Source organism: Artibeus jamaicensis, unplaced genomic scaffold, assembly GCF_021234435.1.
Source record: "Artibeus jamaicensis isolate MK-2021 breed Jamaican fruit bat unplaced genomic scaffold, CSHL_Jam_final contig_467, whole genome shotgun sequence".
Taxonomy (NCBI): Eukaryota; Metazoa; Chordata; class Mammalia; order Chiroptera; family Phyllostomidae; genus Artibeus; species Artibeus jamaicensis.
The window spans coordinates 8,066,828-8,086,268 of NW_026521845.1; the positions used below are offsets into that span (position 1 = coordinate 8,066,828).

A 19,441-nucleotide genomic window follows, 5' to 3' on the forward strand; every position below is an offset into this window, starting at 1 on the left:
CCAATTATCTACCTAACAACATGCAGACATCCAATCCCAGTGCCACAACGTGATCTCAATATGCCACACTAGTCTCCTGTGATTTCCTACTACAGCGAGGGCCCCTGAGTTTCTACAGGAAGGGCTGCACAGCAGTGATCTTGCTCAGGGGTTTGTGTTGCAGCTACATCTGCTTAGCAGGCACACCATTCTCACTTAGCTTATCAACCAATTTTGAATGACTCCAGGGAGCACAGTACAGGACAGAGAACAGTAATCATGAGGGGGTGGGGGGACTGGATCCCCACCAAACAACTTCCACTGCCCATCCAATAGCAAGCTTTCTGCAACAAACAATAGTTTTGCTCCTTCTTTCTTGACCTTCATGCTTCCCCCCCCCATTTTGCACTACATTTTTCAGATTTCTATTGCAAGTTTGAACAAAATTTGTAAAAAGCAAACATCCTGATGTTAAGGCAAACACATTTATTGTTCAATATAATGTTAGCTGAAGGTTCTTTGTACATGCCCTTTCCAGATTGAGGGAGTTATTTATTTCCATTTCTGGTATGCAGAGGGTGTGTATCATGAAAGGGTTTTTAAATGTTTCTCTCAAGTTTTTCAACATCTATTGAGATTGTTGTATGAGATTTAGTTAGCGTATTGCATGAACCGATCTTCAGATGTTAAACCACCCTTGCATTCCTGGAATGAATGCCCCTGTCATGAGGCATCATCCTTATTATGTTGTGCAGGATTCAAGTCGTTAACATGTTATGATACATTACATCTGTGTTTATGTGAAAAATTCAGATGCCTTGTTTCCAAAAATTCAGCTTACGGGATTAAGGTTAGGTAACCCGCACAAAACAAGTGGACGAGCTACCCCCAGAAGCCCTCAAAAAGAAGCAAGTGAGAACAAGCCACCAACAGCCACAAGTCCTGCATAGTATCAGTACCTGTGTAGGAGAAAACAGACAGCAGTCAGGGACATCTAACTTTTCAAAGACCTGAAAATGAGAGAATGCAAAGAGCAATGGGCCAGTGTCAGAGTGGGCAGTTGAAAGTGGGAGGGGCTGAGATCCGCTGCAGACTGAACTCTCAAAACTGACTGGCCAGGGCACTCTTCCATGGGAAGCCCCGCTCTGGGGAGAAACCAGAGATTGGATGGGTAGAATAGACAGTTAAAATAGGATGCACTTAAAGATGAAAGTCCTGAAGTGAGTGTGAGCTTGTCACTGGCAACAAAAAATTTTTAAATCTTTACAATTTGATTTAAAAATAATAGTACTAAACCATATATTTCAGGAAGATTCAGTTCAATTTACGGGTTCCTGAGTATTTCTTTCATTCACTATTACGTTCTCCTTTCTCACCACAGTGCCTGGTACATGTTAGCATCCACAAAATGCTTGTTTATGGATGGAACACATTACTTAAAATTAATTGTTATGCCACTGAAATGTGTCCAAAGATAGCATCCAATGTTCTAGGAGTTACAGAAATCACAATTTCTACTCACTTTTCAAAGAGTTAATTAGGACTTGAATAGCCTCTTAGAGACTACACCCTCCAAATTATTCTGCATTCAAGTAAAAGGATGAATGCATTCCCTGTTTTTAAAGTGTTTGCCTCAATCAAGCATGCATGCTGGTTTTAAACATTGAAAAAAAAAACTAAATATACAAACCTACACTGAACATATGTTTAATACATTTCAAACTTAAATCCTTTGACTGTCTACAACCAGATGATTCAGACCTATAGAATTAAAAGTCTTTTTCTAAAGGTCGAGTCACGGAATCCTCATTTAAAATATTTCCATGGATGTCTCTTACGACACCAACATTCAAAAACCAGAGTGCTTTGAGTACTTGCAGTGGAATCTGCACGAAGTTAACTGATTCCCAAGAACTTGGTCTTACTCTTTTTTTCCCCTCTGTCATGCATCACTTTAAATTAGTTATAGGTCCATCATCGAGCATCAAAGAAACATGATGTTTCCGAACTGAGTCAATAGTGGAGCATTTTATACAACTGAGCATCTGAGGGAAAATTCTAGAAATAAACTGGTTTTAATATTTTTAAGTGTATTTATGAAATATCTAATCATTTACAGCTTCACTGGTGCTTCTAAGGGAAAACGCACACACATCTATCTATCATCTGCCTGTCTATCTAACCATCATCTTCCATCTATCATCTGGCTACAGCATATTCTCTCTGCTAGGAGCCTGCTTAGCCCTGAGATGTGGACTCTGAGAATTACTACATCTTTCTAGTATAGATAAAATGATTTCTTTCCTCCAGCTCCTGCCTCTAGAGAAGAAAAGTCCACATTCATGTAAGAGGCTACCTTTGTGAGGGACTCATTCCCCTTCAGAAATAAATGAATGAATCTGCAGTAGTTCCTGCTGCATATCAATGTCACGAATGGGAGAATGCCAGGTGAATAGCGTACATCATAATACTTGTTTCCATTTAAGTGTTCTGTGATAGTGCTGTTTATCATCTTGCTCAGCTGTCGAAAATATTCATTGGAGAAGAAAAGCTTCCACTTGGTGGAAAACCAAGACGTCTTTTCTTCCCCATTCTACAATGCCTGTTATTTGTCAGGCTGGTGTATCTTTACAGCTTCCCTCCCACTCCAAAAGGCATCTCCGAGAAACTGCTGTCCAAACTTCCCCACCATGGTCTCCAAGGAGTACACTGGCATTCTGAAGCACACTCAGACAAAACAGTGGTGGGAATAGAACACTTTTGTTCCGAGGCTTTTCAGTGGTCAAGACAGAAGGAGTATAAAGACGTCCCCCCCACCCCACGGGCTGTCCCCGGCAATTGTTACATAGCTGAAGGGTTTGAAGAGAAAGTACTGTAATTATAATGGTAGTTCTCAGAAGGGTATAATTTCACGTTACATCACTACCATCCCCCTTTATTTTTGCTGGTTTAGGTCTAGTTCAAGCAGAGATTACCAGCTATAACTTGTAAAAGATGCATATAATATATGTCACCATGTTAAATGAGAGCATTTCATAAATGTCATCTGAATGGCACAGCCATACAGTGTGGTCTCACTGTAATTTGCTGAAAAATTAATACCGTGGTTATTAACAAGATGGTGTTTTGACTTTATCAAAATGAAAAATCTCACAGCAGCGTTTTAAAAATATTTCCAACATGAATAAATGCATTTCCCCTGCCTACAGTGAAGGCACTTTGGGAAAGTTAACTCTTTCAGCTTAACAATTGTTTTTTGTTGTTGTTGTTGTTTGTTTTCTTTGGGTAAAGTTGATTAAAGTTACTGTGAATTTACACAGGAGAATGCTGGCTACCGTGCTAGTTCACTAAACCAGTGAAGATATAAATTCCACATCTTATTAAGATAGGGAGAAACCCATCTGAGATGATCAAGAAAATAAATAGATCAGGCTTTTAAAACATGTTTACAAAATATTTAAATTAGTTCTTGTGTAAGATAGTTAGCTTCCAAGGAGTTACATGAACTCTTTGTCATCACCCAAATCTTCATTTAAAAATTGTATTCATTCCAAAGAATTATTTGGCCACTCAGTTATATGCACATTGCTATTTCCTAAGTATTTATACATTTTTAATAGGTAGGATTAAATTAATAAGATCTGGTATAATGATCCCAAGTCAAATAGCTATACTCCTTCCTACCTTGGGATAGCATCCATAAGCACCCAGTTCAGCCACGTGCCATGGAACATGCACTTCAGTTGGACCCACCATCCATGGCCTTCAGTTGGCCTTGGGCTTTGGAAAGAAAACAAGTTCTGCATTTCCCTTCTACCCCATTCTCTGTGGTATGATCCTGGAGGAGTCACCTAATTTCTCTGCGGCTCAATGTCCTTAATTATACAATGGATACATTAATAACCACTGCACCAACTTTGGTAAGACTGGATTTGCTGACTGGTAGGGCCTGGCATAATCCTTTGCACACGGTGAGTGTGAAATAAGAGGAATGTAGGGGACTGTTACCAATGAGCTTCTGTGCTCCTGCATTTTTAGCCATTTGTCATCTACCTGACAATCGGTGACACACTTCAAAACGTGGCACTTCCATACATGGTGGTAGAACTGCACATGGGTAGATCACAGTGGAGACCAGTCCTTCAGCCCATCAGGGGTGCAGGGGAGCCTATTGTCCTTGACACCGGTTCGCCCTTGACATTAGGAGTGTACCTGCCTCTAGAAATGATCAGTACATGGGTTTGGCAGGCCAAGGGACAGGGAGCAAGCTAAATTCTGTTCCAGGATAAACTGGTATCATCAAAGAACTCACACAAAGGATCACTATGATGCACTGACTAGTTTTTAAACAAACTTGCTTTCTATACCTATATCATGTATATGAGGTATATTCATATCCATATGTATAATATATATTCATATAGATGATATCCACATGTATGACATAAGTACAATCTAGTTCCATATACATATATATCACATGGTGGTTATACTTGCTAAATGTTTTTAATATTTTGATATTCCCTTCAAAATCTATGATCCTTAAGCATCCTCCATGCAATACTGCTATCTTTGCTGGCCCCCTTACCCAGGAGCTCCTAGAGAGGCACGACTATTTTCTCATCCGCTTGCCCATGGGTGCTCTGTCTCACACATGCTCAGGAACTAGCCTTTTCACCTTGCATGCAAGCTGGTTCACACCCTCAACCCCAGCCTGTTCCTCTTTTTCTGACCATCTTCCCTGAGTGCCTCCTTTTACTGTACAAGGTCCACTCCAAAGCAGGCACTGTCATCCCTGTTCATGGTCTGCTGGCCCCAAAGTGCCATGAGGGACTATATTCTCATTCCACAGAAGCCACTCAGTTCATCATGTAGATGAGAATATCACTGTTGCTCTCGGGATACCTTTGTCACCTTGGTATTGAATGGAAATGGCTGGCTCCCCTTCCATGGACTCAGTGTAGCTAGGAAGGGGGCCACCCAGCCAAGAGCTACATGTTCTAAGCCCTCTATGGAAGTAACGTTTGTCAAGTGCCAGCTCACACCAACAGGATGATAGCAGAAGAGGTGTGGGCCTCTTTTGGACCAAGATTTTGACAGATGGGAGGTGTCTGTCCACAGAGCCTTTTTCTTTAGGAGAAGGCAGAACCAATCAATGGAAGGAGGCTGTGTTCCTAAATTATCACATGGAGGAGAGCCACCAGGCAACCAGAAACAGCTGCCTTGGGGAGGGGTGAGGGTAAATAAACAAGAAATTAACTCCAATATTATTTGGACCAATAAACATTTGGGGGCCTGTTACACCTGTTTAACTTACCCTAACTACTACTAGCTGCAATGCAATGGGCCTTGTATTATGTTAACTTACACCTATTAGTTAAGTCGACATCTGGTTGCTGCCTTATATGCCTGCTGATGCTATGATCACTGCTAACTCTAGCCTTAAATGCCTGAGGCATTATGATTTGGCCAAGTTTGTATACCCTGGTCCTTGGGATGAAGTCACTCTTAAGGATGTGCCAGATGTGTCCAAACATGTGGCACTCAGACTGAGCCTGGGAATCTCCACTCACTTACAGCTCTATCCATTTCACCCCCAAGAGTCTGTCACAACCGCGGTTCTTGGAAAACTCTTCACTGTGAACCTTTCTATCAAGTTCAGACCCATTTTCCTCTTCTTTTCCAATGTACATCCCAGCACCTTTTGTTCTTATCCTTTGCAGCTGGCCCTCTACATCCTCAGGTTAATCAGTTTTATTCAGCTTACCAGCTGTGAGAGAAATGCGATTACTCATCTCTCCGTAAGTCTCTGATGAGAGACCACATCACTTATACCCAAATCGTTGTCTCTTTCTTTAAGCTATCGACTCTCCACCATTCATCCCCTTCATTACCCTAATGCTCATCGTCAATATCCATACATCACACTCTTCAGGATCCAGTTCCTCATTGGCTGCAGAAATGTGTGCATTACCTCTATTTGTGCACTATGATACTTGGGTAACACAACATGTAAGGAAATATATTTCTGGAAAAATCACATCATGGCTTTTGGACATGTTGTGGTAATTGATGACAAATTCGCATTTTTGAGCAGATGAAAGAGCATTGATGAACTGCAGGAGATGGTACATTATGCAGAGAAAGTATATTCTGCTCCATTTTCTAATGTATTTTCTTGAAAATTATCACTGTGGCGGAACAATCAATTTTCATGAGTAGGATCTTTATTCCTCATGATTCCATCTTCCGTGGGTCAGACCTGGAGATACTTCCTTCATTGATGCCTTTCCATTTCACCTAATTCATTTCAACCCCTAGTCCCCTGCCTTATTAATCTGCTTTTTAATGTCTCTTAATCATTTCTCTCTGTTCTGGCTCTGCTGTAGCAGTCTATTGATGTCTTATTGAGCATTGCAATCAACCATTCTTCTTTCTTTTACACAATTACAACTGTATCTTCTGTTGTCAGCTACCTTTCAGAGGCCCTTATTTATTGTTTTCTCTTCCCACTTTTTTAAGAAAATGGCTTAGATTAGATCCTCTAATTTGGAGGACATGGCTTAGTGTACAATTTCACTATGATTTAACAGATTTAACCTCTGTGGTGTGGAAAACTAAGAAAACCATTTGATTTTAACATGGGATTCAGAGGACAGAACAGAGAGCCCCTATTTTGACCAAGTGTATGCCTGTGTGTGTAGGGACACCCTCACAAGTACTCCCTCTCCCTTTGTGTGTACTTTTGTACACACAAAACCAGCCTCTTCTAGCTGTGCACCTTCGTGCACCTTCGACAGACACTGCACTAGCAACTGTAGTGTTGAGAGTGGTGCCCAGACCATAGCAGCAGCAGCATCTGAAAACTTTCACAAACAGAGACTCTCAGTCCCCACTCCAGACTCCCAGAATCGGAATCCGCCTTTAAAAAGATATGTGACATAAGCTGAAGTTATCTAATGCCTTGGCACCTCTATTTCTCTATCCACAAAAACGGGGATAATTATGATACCTTCATAGGATTGTTTGGGGGATAAAGGTAGTCCTACATGGTAAGCATGGGACTATCAAGCACAGAGTGAGCATTATTATTCCAATTTATATTTTTTATACATTTGCCTATATCCATCTGAATGAAATATGTGTATGTAAGTCATAAGCCCCATGTTTGTTTGTATAATATCCATAGAGAACCTCACCAAGCCCCCGAAAGAAGATATGAGAGATTCACATGCACATTAACACTTGAGAAACCTTGCTCTGCTGACTGCCTGCGCCTTGACTGTTGTGGCTGAGCCCTCATGGTTTCCTTAGCTAGATCAAAGTGAAGTAAGAGAGAAAGAAAAACAGGAGGGGTGGAGGGCATCCCACACAGAAAAGCATCCCAACATTTCTGAAATGCCTTCTACTAGAGGCCGGCCACACCCTGGGGATATTCTGTCCGTGTCTCCATTTCATCAGCATCACCCGGGAAGGTGGATCACCATCAGCTAATGCAGGCCGGGCAGGGTCAGTGAAGAGGGCAGGCTGAGGCTGGACAGTATAGTGTCACCTTGGGATCCCCGCCTCCACGGACTGTAACTGCAAGGTCACAGACCCTTCTCTAGGTACTGTGGAACACAACTATAAACATCCTCCCAGCCTGGGCTCGGGGTGGTTCTTCTGGATGTCAGTCACGCGAGGTTAGGAGCAGACTCAGGAGTGCTGAGTTCCTAACTCAGGCACTAAGTTCAGAGGACACGAGAAGAAAGAACAGTGACATCTGAGAACTCACATTGCATATATTTATGTATCGTATATGTATGTGAACTGTGAGGTACATATAATATGCATACAGCCAAGGCTGTCCTTAAGACAAATGGACCTATTTCCCAGTGTTATGAGTTTTTAGCTCATGTACATCTTTCAGGTTTGATGAAGGGAGTGAAAGCCCTTCCCCCCAAGACACATGAACACACAGACAGACAGACCCACACCTACATACAACTTAAAGGTATAAATGGATGCCCTAAAATTCATCCATGGAGCCCCAGGGACCAAGGACTCTATATGAAAAAAACTCCTCAATGATAACAATAACTCTTCTCCATTTTCTAGTTTCCTCCTAATATCAATATCATTATTATTTCATGTGTCTTAACTTTGGCATCAGTATTTTTAGGATGTAGTGACTCAGAATTACTTCATGCCATTCTCAAGATCTTGGCACTCACACGAGGAAAAATTACAACATTCTAATGGAAGAATAAGGCAAACATGCCATATCTTATGAGATTGGACTGAGTGTCCAATGACGAATGCCAAAGGGGAAGTTCACTTCCAGAACACAGAGCGCACAACACAGTCACTGGGGCCATTTGGGGCTGGCTCCGTTCCTAAGTTATTATAACAAAATGAGACTTGAACAACTGCCTAATATTCTCACATGTCCCCTAATATTATTAAGGATTGTGACTGAATTTTAAAAACGTCCTTGAATTCAATTTTACAGTTTATCATTCTGACATTGTTGACAACTTTTTAAGCATATAGTCTGTTGTCCCATTGAAAACAACAATAAACATTTTTCAGTAAACCTTTTGTAACATTATTTAGGCAAGGTGGATTTAACACTGTATTTTCTCATGTGATAATCTTTGTGTCATGTAACTCTGTGTCTGTACCTCCAGGTATAGAGTCTCACAGATTCTTTTCTCATGGAGGAAAGGTCAAAGATGAGTGTGATTTACAAGAAAGGCAACAAGGAGACTCTGAATTCTTGAAACAGTTCTGACATTGTGTCTGCATTCAGATTCCTATATGTAAGGCTCTCTGACTTTGGATCAGTTTTCATTCTATTTTTTTCCTGCTACGAATATTATCAAAAAGCAATGAGGAGGAGAAACAGGTAAAAAAAAAAGTTAACATTTTTAAGTAAATCTTTTGTTTTATTCATTCTAAACTAGACTTGTGCACCTGGAAAATATGAACACAGAGAGGCATCAAAACAAACTCTTTCTCCTCCCTTCCTCTACTCTTCCTTTGAGACCAAAGATCTGCTTAAACTGTTATTTCTTTTTTTCTTCCTGTTGACTAACGCTCCATTGAGTGGATATGCTACATTTCATTTATCCACCCATCAGGTGACTATTCTACATTTTGACAATTACGAGCAAAGGAGCTCTGAGTGTCCGTGAACAGCACTGTGCAACAACACATGTCTTCACGTCACTGGCATGAGTGCCTGGCAGTGAACATGTGGGGTAGTGTGGTGACTCTATGTTTCACATGTTGAGGAATACCAGACGGCTGTGTGTGTAAAAGGGATGCATAGTGTGCATCCCCACCCATCGACCTCTGCACACTCATTTATGCTGCTCATTATCTGTCTGTCTACTGGTAGCCATGCCGGTGACTATGAGGGGGTATCTCACTGTGGTTTTAATTTGCATTTCTCTGAGGACAAACAATGTTGGAGATCTTTTCATGTGCTTATTGGCCATTTGTGTAGCTCCCTTGGAGAAGTATCTATTTTAGCCATTTGTAATTGTATTGTCTTTGTATTATTGAGTTGTAAAGGTTCCTTTTTTATTTTGGAGAGTAGTCTCATTGAATATATGGTATAAATTTTTTTCTCCCAATCTTTGGGTTGAGGTAGACTATACTGACCCAGGCTAGTTAGAGTCGGTTGGTCATACAGGTCAGAAATTAAATTTTGTGATGGTGTAAAAATGCATAAAATTATAAATATCCATCATACCTTTAAGACAGAGAGAGGGTTAAAATAAGAAATTTAGAAGCACAACTATCATAATTATCATTCAGATCTATGTGTACAATTTGGGAGAAAAATTATTTTTTTGTTTAATGAATACCATTTATTAGTATTAATTCTCCAACAACTCCAAGACATATATTCAGTTTACTTTCCAGTGTACTTCAAACACCCAACCTTCCAGTTTTTTAGACATTTAAAAGCAAAAATGAAAATGAGCCTTTCTTCTCTGCAAAGGACCCCCCAAGGAACCTTATAGTTCATGGCCACAATAAAAGTTGCTCAGAACACTCCTATAGCAGCCTTCTCTTTGAAATGCACGTGCGCGCGTGCACACACACACACACACACAACGCATCCTGAAACATAGAGTCCTCCATCCCACCAGTAGACCATGTCCTGAGTTAGCTCTTGAAAGAGAGCCCTTCTCTGTCTTCTCTACTGAGAACTCACCTGGTCACATGGGAGGCTGCTGTTTCTAGTGCCAGCTTTGTCGCAGCCACAGGGCCTGCACACATTCGGGGCGAAGGGATCTGCCCCAACCGGTCGGAAGAAGTGATCCTTACACAGCTCACAGCTCCTTCCTGCGTCAGGGAAAGGTTATGCAGTATGACTTCCAATTCATTAAAATCAGCTGCATAATTCAAAATTAAGGACTGTATTCCTCGGAGGGAATTCTATCATTTTGGGGACGTCCATTTTAATGCACCTTTCATCTCTACCTGCCAACTTGGTGATCCGGAGCATATGAAACAGTGAACCTGTTACCGACTGTGCTTTACTTCATTACATTCCCGTCTGTTTCATAATTGCCACACTCCTAAAACCGGGGCTTTGTAAGGACCCGCACATTGTGAAAGAGTTTGTTTCTAAACTTAAAACTTTTCTTTGTTTTGAGGGCCAGGTGCTTGAGTCTAAATCAAATGTGAGACATTTCTATGTGTGTGTGTGGTCAATGGTAGGTGCCCAGTGAGAAGCAACTTTGTAGGTAACATTAGAAATATTTTCCCAGAACTTAATCTTGTAAAATAGGAGACTGCTCTTAATATAATTCCTTACTCTCCAGTTAACATAATGAAAAGCAAAGGCTCCTGTAAGTGATTATGGCCATTATTTTTCATTGCAAGTATCAATAGAAATGTATTATATTTTAGATATAGCAAATCAATTTCATATGAAATATTAGAGTACTCATATTAGAATAATCAGGCAATTCCTATAGCTTACGATTTAGTAGTCAGAAATATATTATTAAGGGAAAATTTCTCATTACTATGTGTGCATATATGTGTGTGTATATTTACACATATTATATATAAGCATGTAGTATGTGTGTATATACACATATATGTGTGTATGTGTATCATGACAGGCAGTTTCTAAAATAAATATAAGTAGTATACAGGACCGATTTCCCCTTTAAACATGCATTCTGCTCAAATATTGCTCAAATTGGCCAAATAGTAGAAGACTATGAAAATAATCCAGTGAAAATACACATCCTGATGGGTACGGGCTGTGAACTAATTAAAAATTGAATGGAGTTATAGTATCTCTAGAATATTTTCATTTACATATGCTGATGACTCTCACATTTATACGCCCAATCTAGAAATCTCTCTCTCTCTGACAGTCTGTGAATCATTCTCGGTTGAGTACCGTGTCCCAAACACCATGCTAAGTGCTGAGCAGTACAATAGTACAGGACAGGTTAGTCAGCATCTGTGCTCCTGCAGGTCAGAAATTAATTTGGGGGATGTTGTAATCAAGTAGCACAAGATTATAAAAAATCCATTGTACTGTTAAGATAGAGAGGAGATTAGAATGAGAAATTTAGAAGCACAACTATAATTACCATTTAGAGCTCTGTGTACGAGCCAGTGGGTAGGACGAATGTTAATTAGATAATCACAGAAATAAATACACACTAACCAACTATGATAAACATAAGGTGCCACCAAAGCATATGGATGACACTAGTCTTTTCCGAGGCGTCACCAAAGGCTTTCCTTAAGGAAAGAGTTTCAGAACTGTGCCCCACGGCCCCTGGCAGAAAGGTCTCCTGGAAACATGTAGAGAACATGCCCCAAACAGAACCTGCCATCTCCTCGCTCAGCTTGATCCACCTGTGTTATCCTGTCTCAATGGCTGACATCAGCATTGACCCTGGTGCTCAAAACAGAAAATCAGGCAAGAGTCTGAACACCTCTCCCTGCCCTCTACCTTGATGGGACAATGCTGTCACCTCCCATCCTAAACGTCTCTCCAATCACACCATCTCACATCTACTCCGGCATCACTCTTCACCTAGACAGTGGCAGTCTCCCACTAACTGGTCCTCCTTGACCCACTCCACTCCCCACTTTATGACCAGATGTCTTTTAAAAGCACAAAACGTAAACGATGTTCCTGTCCTGTGTAAATCCCTGAGGATAGAAGCCACGCTCTGTACCAAGGTTTTCAGAACCCTCTAAAATCCAGCCCCCGCCTCCTTCCTAGCATCCTTTGTTACAGCCAGCCGTGTGCACTTCCACACATCTTCAAGGGTGTCCATGTCTCTCTCTCCTCCAGACCGTCACGGCAGCCGTTTCTCTTACTACAAACGTTTGATCACCCCTAGATTTCCTTCCTCTCGTGCCTTCAGCTGGGTAACCACAACTGCACTCCCTACCTTGGCACTCATTGGACGGCTTTGTAATTGCACCTTGCATGGTGAGCTTTTCCCACTGTGTAATAATACACACACAGACAGGAATCTTCATTAGCATGTTAATCGTCATATTCCCAGCCCCTGGTCAGTTTCTCGTGTGATATTTTAGGTCATCAGTCATTGTCCAACAAATCCATTCAAGTTTCAGAGTAGAACACTTTCAAACCCGTAGGACTGAAGCCATCATACTGTGCAGAGCTGAGGTTGTCTAGTTCTGCTTTTAAAACACCAGCTCTTCAAAAACATTGAATGGTTTTAAGAGTAAGATTTTGATAACCAACTCTTTATTTAATTAGCATTTACAAAAGAGTATTTCCAGATTACCATAGTCCATGCCAAATCTCAATGAATGTAAACAACACCTCTGCATGAGAATTCACACAGTGGAAGACCAGGTTCACACAAAAAACTTATTTTAAGAAGATATATATATATCTTCTTAATATATATTTTATATAGATATAATTTTCAAACTAATAATTCCTGAGCTATCCAAAATATATTCATAGTTTAATCAAATGCTGTAAAAAAGAAACTTCTCCTAAAAGGATTATAGTCAAAGCCTAGATTGCTATTTCTGAAAACTACCTAATAATCTGTGATTATGAAGATTTGATAAACCAGCTTTGGTTTTCAAACATAACGGTATAAAATACTTCCTTAAACCAGACAGCAGTAACATAACTTAAAATAACACCCATTGTGTGCCAGAACATGTGGGCCTCCGTTTCGATTGTTGTCTGCTGGTTACCTGTGAACTCAGCCTGTGTTTCCACTGTGGTCTGATGGTTACCTGTCGTGTTGTGCTCACAGTCATCACAGACTCCTCCCCCGCCTCTGTGGTGCTCAGCCGGGAATGGGTCTGCTGAGCGGTCATAGTGGCAGCTTCTGGAGTGGCCGTGGCATTGGCAAGGTTTGCAGTTGAAAGTGTGAACTTGATCTCCAGGGCGGAAAGGCTTGTCGTTATAAAGAGGCAGGCAGCGATCACACTAGAACAATAAAGTAGTATCAGAACAGTAGATAAATATAAAGCTGTGAGCTGGAATTATTTTTTTAATTTACATATCAGGCACTGGAAAACTAAAAACAAAGAGCTAAAACCCAGCATCTGTTATGTTTTGAAAAGTGTTTTATGAATCAGAAATCAGCACGTTATAGGTATGGCAGTGGAAATGACCATGTAAACTAAGATCATGCAAATTGATGTTTATAACCAACGTGAAAAGTTATGATTGTTCCATGGCCTTTACATTTTTTGTCAAAACATTAAAAACTTGACTTCCAGTTTTTGATCCTATAGGTGCAGAGCTTAGAAGCTATCAGTCCACCCTAATAACAAGTAAAAAGCTAACCAGACTGAAATATGAACAGCTGTTCTTGGACTCCCTAAGGGGAGGACACAGAACGGAAAATGGAATCATATGAAATGCTCAACTAACACCACAAAAACCAAACAGCTGCTCCCAGGCCTGAAGAAGACAGATGGCAAATACAGAGTCTCGCCTGCAGGTCCAGTAGGTGTCATGGAGAAAACAGCGCGGGGACAGAAAAGCCGGAACTGACACTGACACAGTGCTGGAGGTCTGGGAGGAAGAAGCCAGAGCTGGAAATGCCATGTTGAAGCCTGAGAGGCCTTGGTGGGGATGGAGATTGCGTGAATTTCACCGTGTCCAGAGCAGAGAAGCGGCCGAGTAGAAAATAGGGTTGGAAAGCATGGGGGTGGAAAAAAGGTTTACCGTGAAAAAGGCAGGGGGTTAGGAGCACCAGGTCAAATGTCCACGGGTTCTTTGGACTCTACCTGAGCCCTTCCCATGTGCAGATTTCACCAACCACAGATGAAAAACAGGATTTTCTGTCTGTGACTGAGAAACTGCAGCTGGGAATGTGAAATAGTGTTTTCTACCTGTGATTAGCTGAAGGATAAAGTCTTAAATGAGCTTTGATTTTTTAGATGGCAGGCAGAAAGCAAACGATGTCATCTTCACAGAAATAGCAAATCCAGCTTCTGTTGGATTTGCTCCACTGGCCCAGGGAGGCAACCTTCCAAACCCCAACAGCCGGCAGTTGCTTTGGAGAAGACAAACTGCATCTGTGATCAGTGTGACAAGGACCCCGGTTTCCATGTCATCACTTCCACTGACTTTTATGCAAGAAAACATAACTGTAGCAATAAAAACACCATCACAGGGTGAGCAAAGTCATCGATAAGAATACTTCAAAATGAAGTAAAAAAAAAAAAAAGAAATAGGTTTCAGGCATTGTCTTGTAGCAAAAGTATGCATGTGGACCAAGTTGTGCAATGGGATAGAGTTTTTAAAAATTGGGAATTCACGTGGGGAAGAGCATTTAATGAGCACATTTCTCTCCTGCAAAGCCAGAAAGTCAGAAAGTGAGTTTTCATCTATTACTCCATTTGTCCAACTGGAAGCCATGTATCCCACACTTTGGGCCACCAGTGATAGTTATAACCCTAATGATATCCAACAGCTCCTAGAAAGTGTTAGATAAGGCCATCTCTGAACTTGTAGCCACAGATGATATAATTAACAGGAAATGAATCTGGATCATTGATTGCTCCTTGCTCCACTTGATAGGCTATATCTTCTAAATTATACCATGGACCCATACATTTATGATCACAGAATCTGCTAATGATGGTTATAAATAATATAATGCATAGAAACAGTCTTAAATATTGCTTGGTGTTGCTTGAACTGAAGATCAATGCCTCTGTTGGATTTTTTTCCCCTTTCTTTCTCTTCCTTCCACTGTTGCCCATCTGGTAACTCCCAGATTTTGAATGTATACTATGTTCCAGGCTCTAGATTGGGGATTATGTAAATGTTATCACATATCTTGACCCCTGTACCGGCTCACAGTGCCCATGATGTCATGAATGAGATATGAGACAAATTCACACAGACTACCGAGTCCTGTGGAGGAAAAAAGATGGCATGGCTACTCCCTCAAGAGGGGAGCGCCTCAGAATGGCCTGGCCACTCTATCAAGAGGAGAGTGAACTGACCCTTGCCTAGACAGGATTTTACCAGGTTTAATTTGTGCAGGACTGTAGGTACAGCTCATTAATCACTGTCAGGAATGGATCAAACAGTAGATAGCATATGAAGAACTATTAGGGCTTCTTCTGAATCAGGGTCTGTTAGCTAAACGGCTACAAAACTTTGGGAAACAAACTCATTTCCTGCTCAGACCCTTATTTAATTGAGAGCATTCTTAACAAAGCAGGTTTCACAGGATTTTATATATTCTTTCTTAAGCCTGATCACCCAGGAAGCCTGCCCTTTCCAGCACACCTGCCCTCTGTCATTGTTTCAGGCTTAAGTCAGGCAGAGGAGGCAGATAGCCAACGAATTTTCCGAGACTTCTCTTGGACTCAGGGAAGTCAGGCTTCCTCAAAACCGAGGGGTGAGGGTCCATCACCCCCTTTCTCCACAGCCCCCCATGTCCTTCCCTGGGGCCTCCACCTGATAATGCTTGTCTTAGGTCATTCCCCCCTTGGGGAATCTTACCCATCATTGGCTAACCGATCAAGCACTGGGGGCCAGTTATGAAAAAAGGAACAGAAGTGGCACCCCTGCCAGAGAGATAAGCTTTGTCTCCTTAGTGGCTCATGGTCCAAAGGTTGCTCACTCAGCCTTAGCCATGGGGGAGTTACAGCTCCTGAAGCCAGGTAGGGCGGTCCCCAACAGTATCTTCAGATCATTTTGAATCAATAATAATTCAGATATTGAGTTGTTTTCCTTTTAGAGAAAAAAAACAGTTTCACAGGGTAAAGAGGACTCAGGACTTACTGTTTATTGATGCCATTCATATTACTGCACCTATTTTCTCCGCAGTTCTAATCTAATAATAAAGTATCAGACAGTGTTTACTGAGGGTTTACTACGTGACACACACTTCATTAAGCACATGGTCTTTATAACAACCCTATGAGTCAGGTACGATTACCCCCATGTTATAGATGAGAAAAATAAGGCATAAGGAGGTAGAATTAATATTATGAGTACCCAGAGATAGTATATCAAGGAAGAGAATTTAGATATGGAATACTTTATGACCCAAAGCCTAGGAGGGGTGTCCAAACTTTTGGCATCTCTGGGCCACACCGGAAGAAGAAGAATTGTCTTGTGCCACACATTAAATACACAAACACTAACAAAAACAGAATAATCTCATAATATTCTGAGTAAATTTGCAATTTTTGTATTGGGCCAAATTCATAGCCATCCTGGGCCATAGGCTGGACACCCCTGGCCTAGAGGATTCAATAAACTAATCCATTTTAAATGCTTTCTACAATGCCCAGCATGTGCGAAGTAAACACCTCACGCTTCTTTCCACAGTTAGTGGCAGTACCAGTAATTGAAGGGGGTCTCAAGCCTCTGCCTAATCGCAAACTGGTGATTATATAAAATAAATTTGATTTGCAAATGACTGCTGGTAAGAGAAAACCTAGAGAGGTCAATTACCCACCTTAAAAATCCTTCTGGGCTGAGACCCATAGTTGAAAATCTTCTAATGATCGCTACATCTTCCCTCATTAAAACAAGTTTTGTTTCATATTTGGAGGTGCCCCATTGAAAATCATCTAATTATGGTCAATTCTGAAATCTTGATATAAACATCACCCTGTTTATTCATTGTTCCCTTTGTATCCCCCTCTCTAAATTCCCACAGGGATGATTTCTTTGAATATGAATGTTGCCATTATGTGTGAATTTTCCTTTAGCGGCTTAGCAAGTGTCCATTAAGCTCCTACTGTGTGGATGGTATAAAAAAAAGCCTAAAAGTCAATAATTTGCATTTTTCTGGAAGACACATGTAAGTAAATAAATTATTTCAGTTCAGAGTGACAGGAGCAAAGTCTAGGTCTTAATAGAGTGTTATGAGAAAAGAGAAGAGGGATGGCTATCCCAGTCCAAATAGTTGACAGGTGTGTGTCTCTAATAATCTATCCATTTCTTCTAAGTTTACCGTGTTGGTTGACATAGAATTGTGCCTAATAGTCTTCTAGAATCCTTTTTATTCCTGTGGTATCAGTTATAATGTCTCCTCTCTCAATTCTAATTGCATTTATTTGAATCTTTGCTATTTTTGTCTATCTTAAAGGTTTATCAATTTTAAGGAATTAATAACAATCCTCCCCAAACTCTTCTCAATTGAAGAGCAGTGAACATTTCCAAATGCATTCTATGAGGTCAGCATTAAAGGCCAGAAAAACGCACCAGAGGAAAGATTTTTTACAATAGTGAAGAAAAGCGTACCTCTTAAATGCCCCCAAGGAAATGGTTTGAAGATGCCACATTTTCAAAGAAACAGGATATAAGCATGTGGAAATAAAAATGTAGAAAGATATCTATAATATAGCTTGAATTTAAAAATCAAGTTAAAATGATATGTAGAGTATAATCGCATTTTCCAGATAAAGGTAGATTCACCTATGGATGTAAACATAGAGCTACAACTTTAAGAAGACAGAGACAGGTAGCATTAATTTACTGAGAACAACAATAATACAATATTCAAAGGGATAGGACCTAAAGAGTATTTACTGAGATTATCTATGGGTGGTAGAGTTTGAGATGACTTTTATTTTTTATGACTTTATTTTTTCCACAGTGTGCATTTATTACTATTGTATTAAAATGGAGGGCAAATAAAATGGACCTGCATGGGCAGATACAGGGAAGCTATGCATCATTTACATGTCACATTTCACTAAGAAAATTAAAATGTTTGTTTTAAATTACACATGGATCAGTAAGATGCTAGAGAGAAAATGATGCTCTTTTCTATCACAGTATAGGCTGAAGGTTTATGAATTGCAAAAAAAACCAGAGTATGATTTTTAAAAGATAAAAAAAATTAAAAAATGAGATTAATATATAGAAGGACTTTGAGAGATGACAGACTAAATTTCTGTTATAAAATCTGACTTGAAACATGCAGAACTAAATGACACGGTGACATATCTTGGCTCTTGTTCATAAGGATGATGCTATAATATTATTGTTTGGTGTAGTTCACAAAGAGTATAAAAGAGAAGAAATGCTTTGTAGTCTATCCTTTGATTATAAAATTAGTGCAACTCCTCATAATATTCTCCAGGTCCCTCCATGGTGTCACAAATAAAATAGACCAGTGAGAGAAAAACAAGTACCGAATGATTTCACTTATATATGGAATCTAATGAATAAAATAAACTAACACAATAAAAACAGATTCACAGATACAGGGAACACACTGAGAGCTGTCAAACAATAGCTTAGTGATGACCAGAGGGAAAGAGGTGTGGGGGGCTGGGTAGAGAGGGTAAAGAGGGCATAAATGGTTATGGAAGGAGACGTGACTTGGGGTAAACACACAATACAGTATACAAATGATGTATTATAGAACTGTACACCTGAAACCTATACAACTTTATTAACCAATGTCACTCCAATAAACTCAATTGAAAAAAAAAATGTTAAAAGGAGGTCTCATTCACCTGACTACAGAAGAAAGATAACTTATGATTCTTCCTCCAAAAAACGGAATGAAACTTACATTTTGGTCTTAAAAGTATGTTTTCCTTACAATTCCTTTTAGATAATACAAGGAGAACCACGACAAAATGAAGGAACTAGGAGTAAACCTTCATAAATCATGATTTTTAAATCACAGGCACTAGGAATAATTTTCAATTTCTCACATTTTTTACTCTATAAATAACTTTGAAAGTTTAAATTTAGAAATATTACACCTCATACTTTGTGCCATTTGTGAACTAGATGCTTTTCTACTTAATGTTTCCCCAATATCTAGGTGATTATTTGCCACTTTTAATTATGCTTCAGTTTCTTCTGTACTAACTGGTACCCCTCCAATACGTTCCTGGGTGCTTAAATTATAAGATTATACAATGGCTATATGAGGATTGAGGACTTTATTATTTTTAAGGATTTTATTTATTTATTTTTAGAGAGAGGGGAAGGGAG

The 19,441-nt window shown here is 40.1% G+C and overlaps 1 protein-coding gene across 1 annotated transcript in view; it reads right to left on the reverse strand.

Moving 5' to 3' along the window:
- USH2A (usherin) overlaps positions 1 to 19,441 on the reverse strand; it is a 505,359-nt gene that overhangs the window by 415,691 nt on the left and 70,227 nt on the right. The window contains exons 9-10 of the mRNA XM_053667304.1: positions 13,237 to 13,432; positions 10,187 to 10,317 (exon numbers count right to left, since the gene is read on the reverse strand). Of these exons, the coding sequence (XP_053523279.1) occupies positions 10,187 to 10,317; positions 13,237 to 13,432 (327 nt within the window). The remainder of the gene's footprint in view (positions 1 to 10,186; positions 10,318 to 13,236; positions 13,433 to 19,441) is intronic.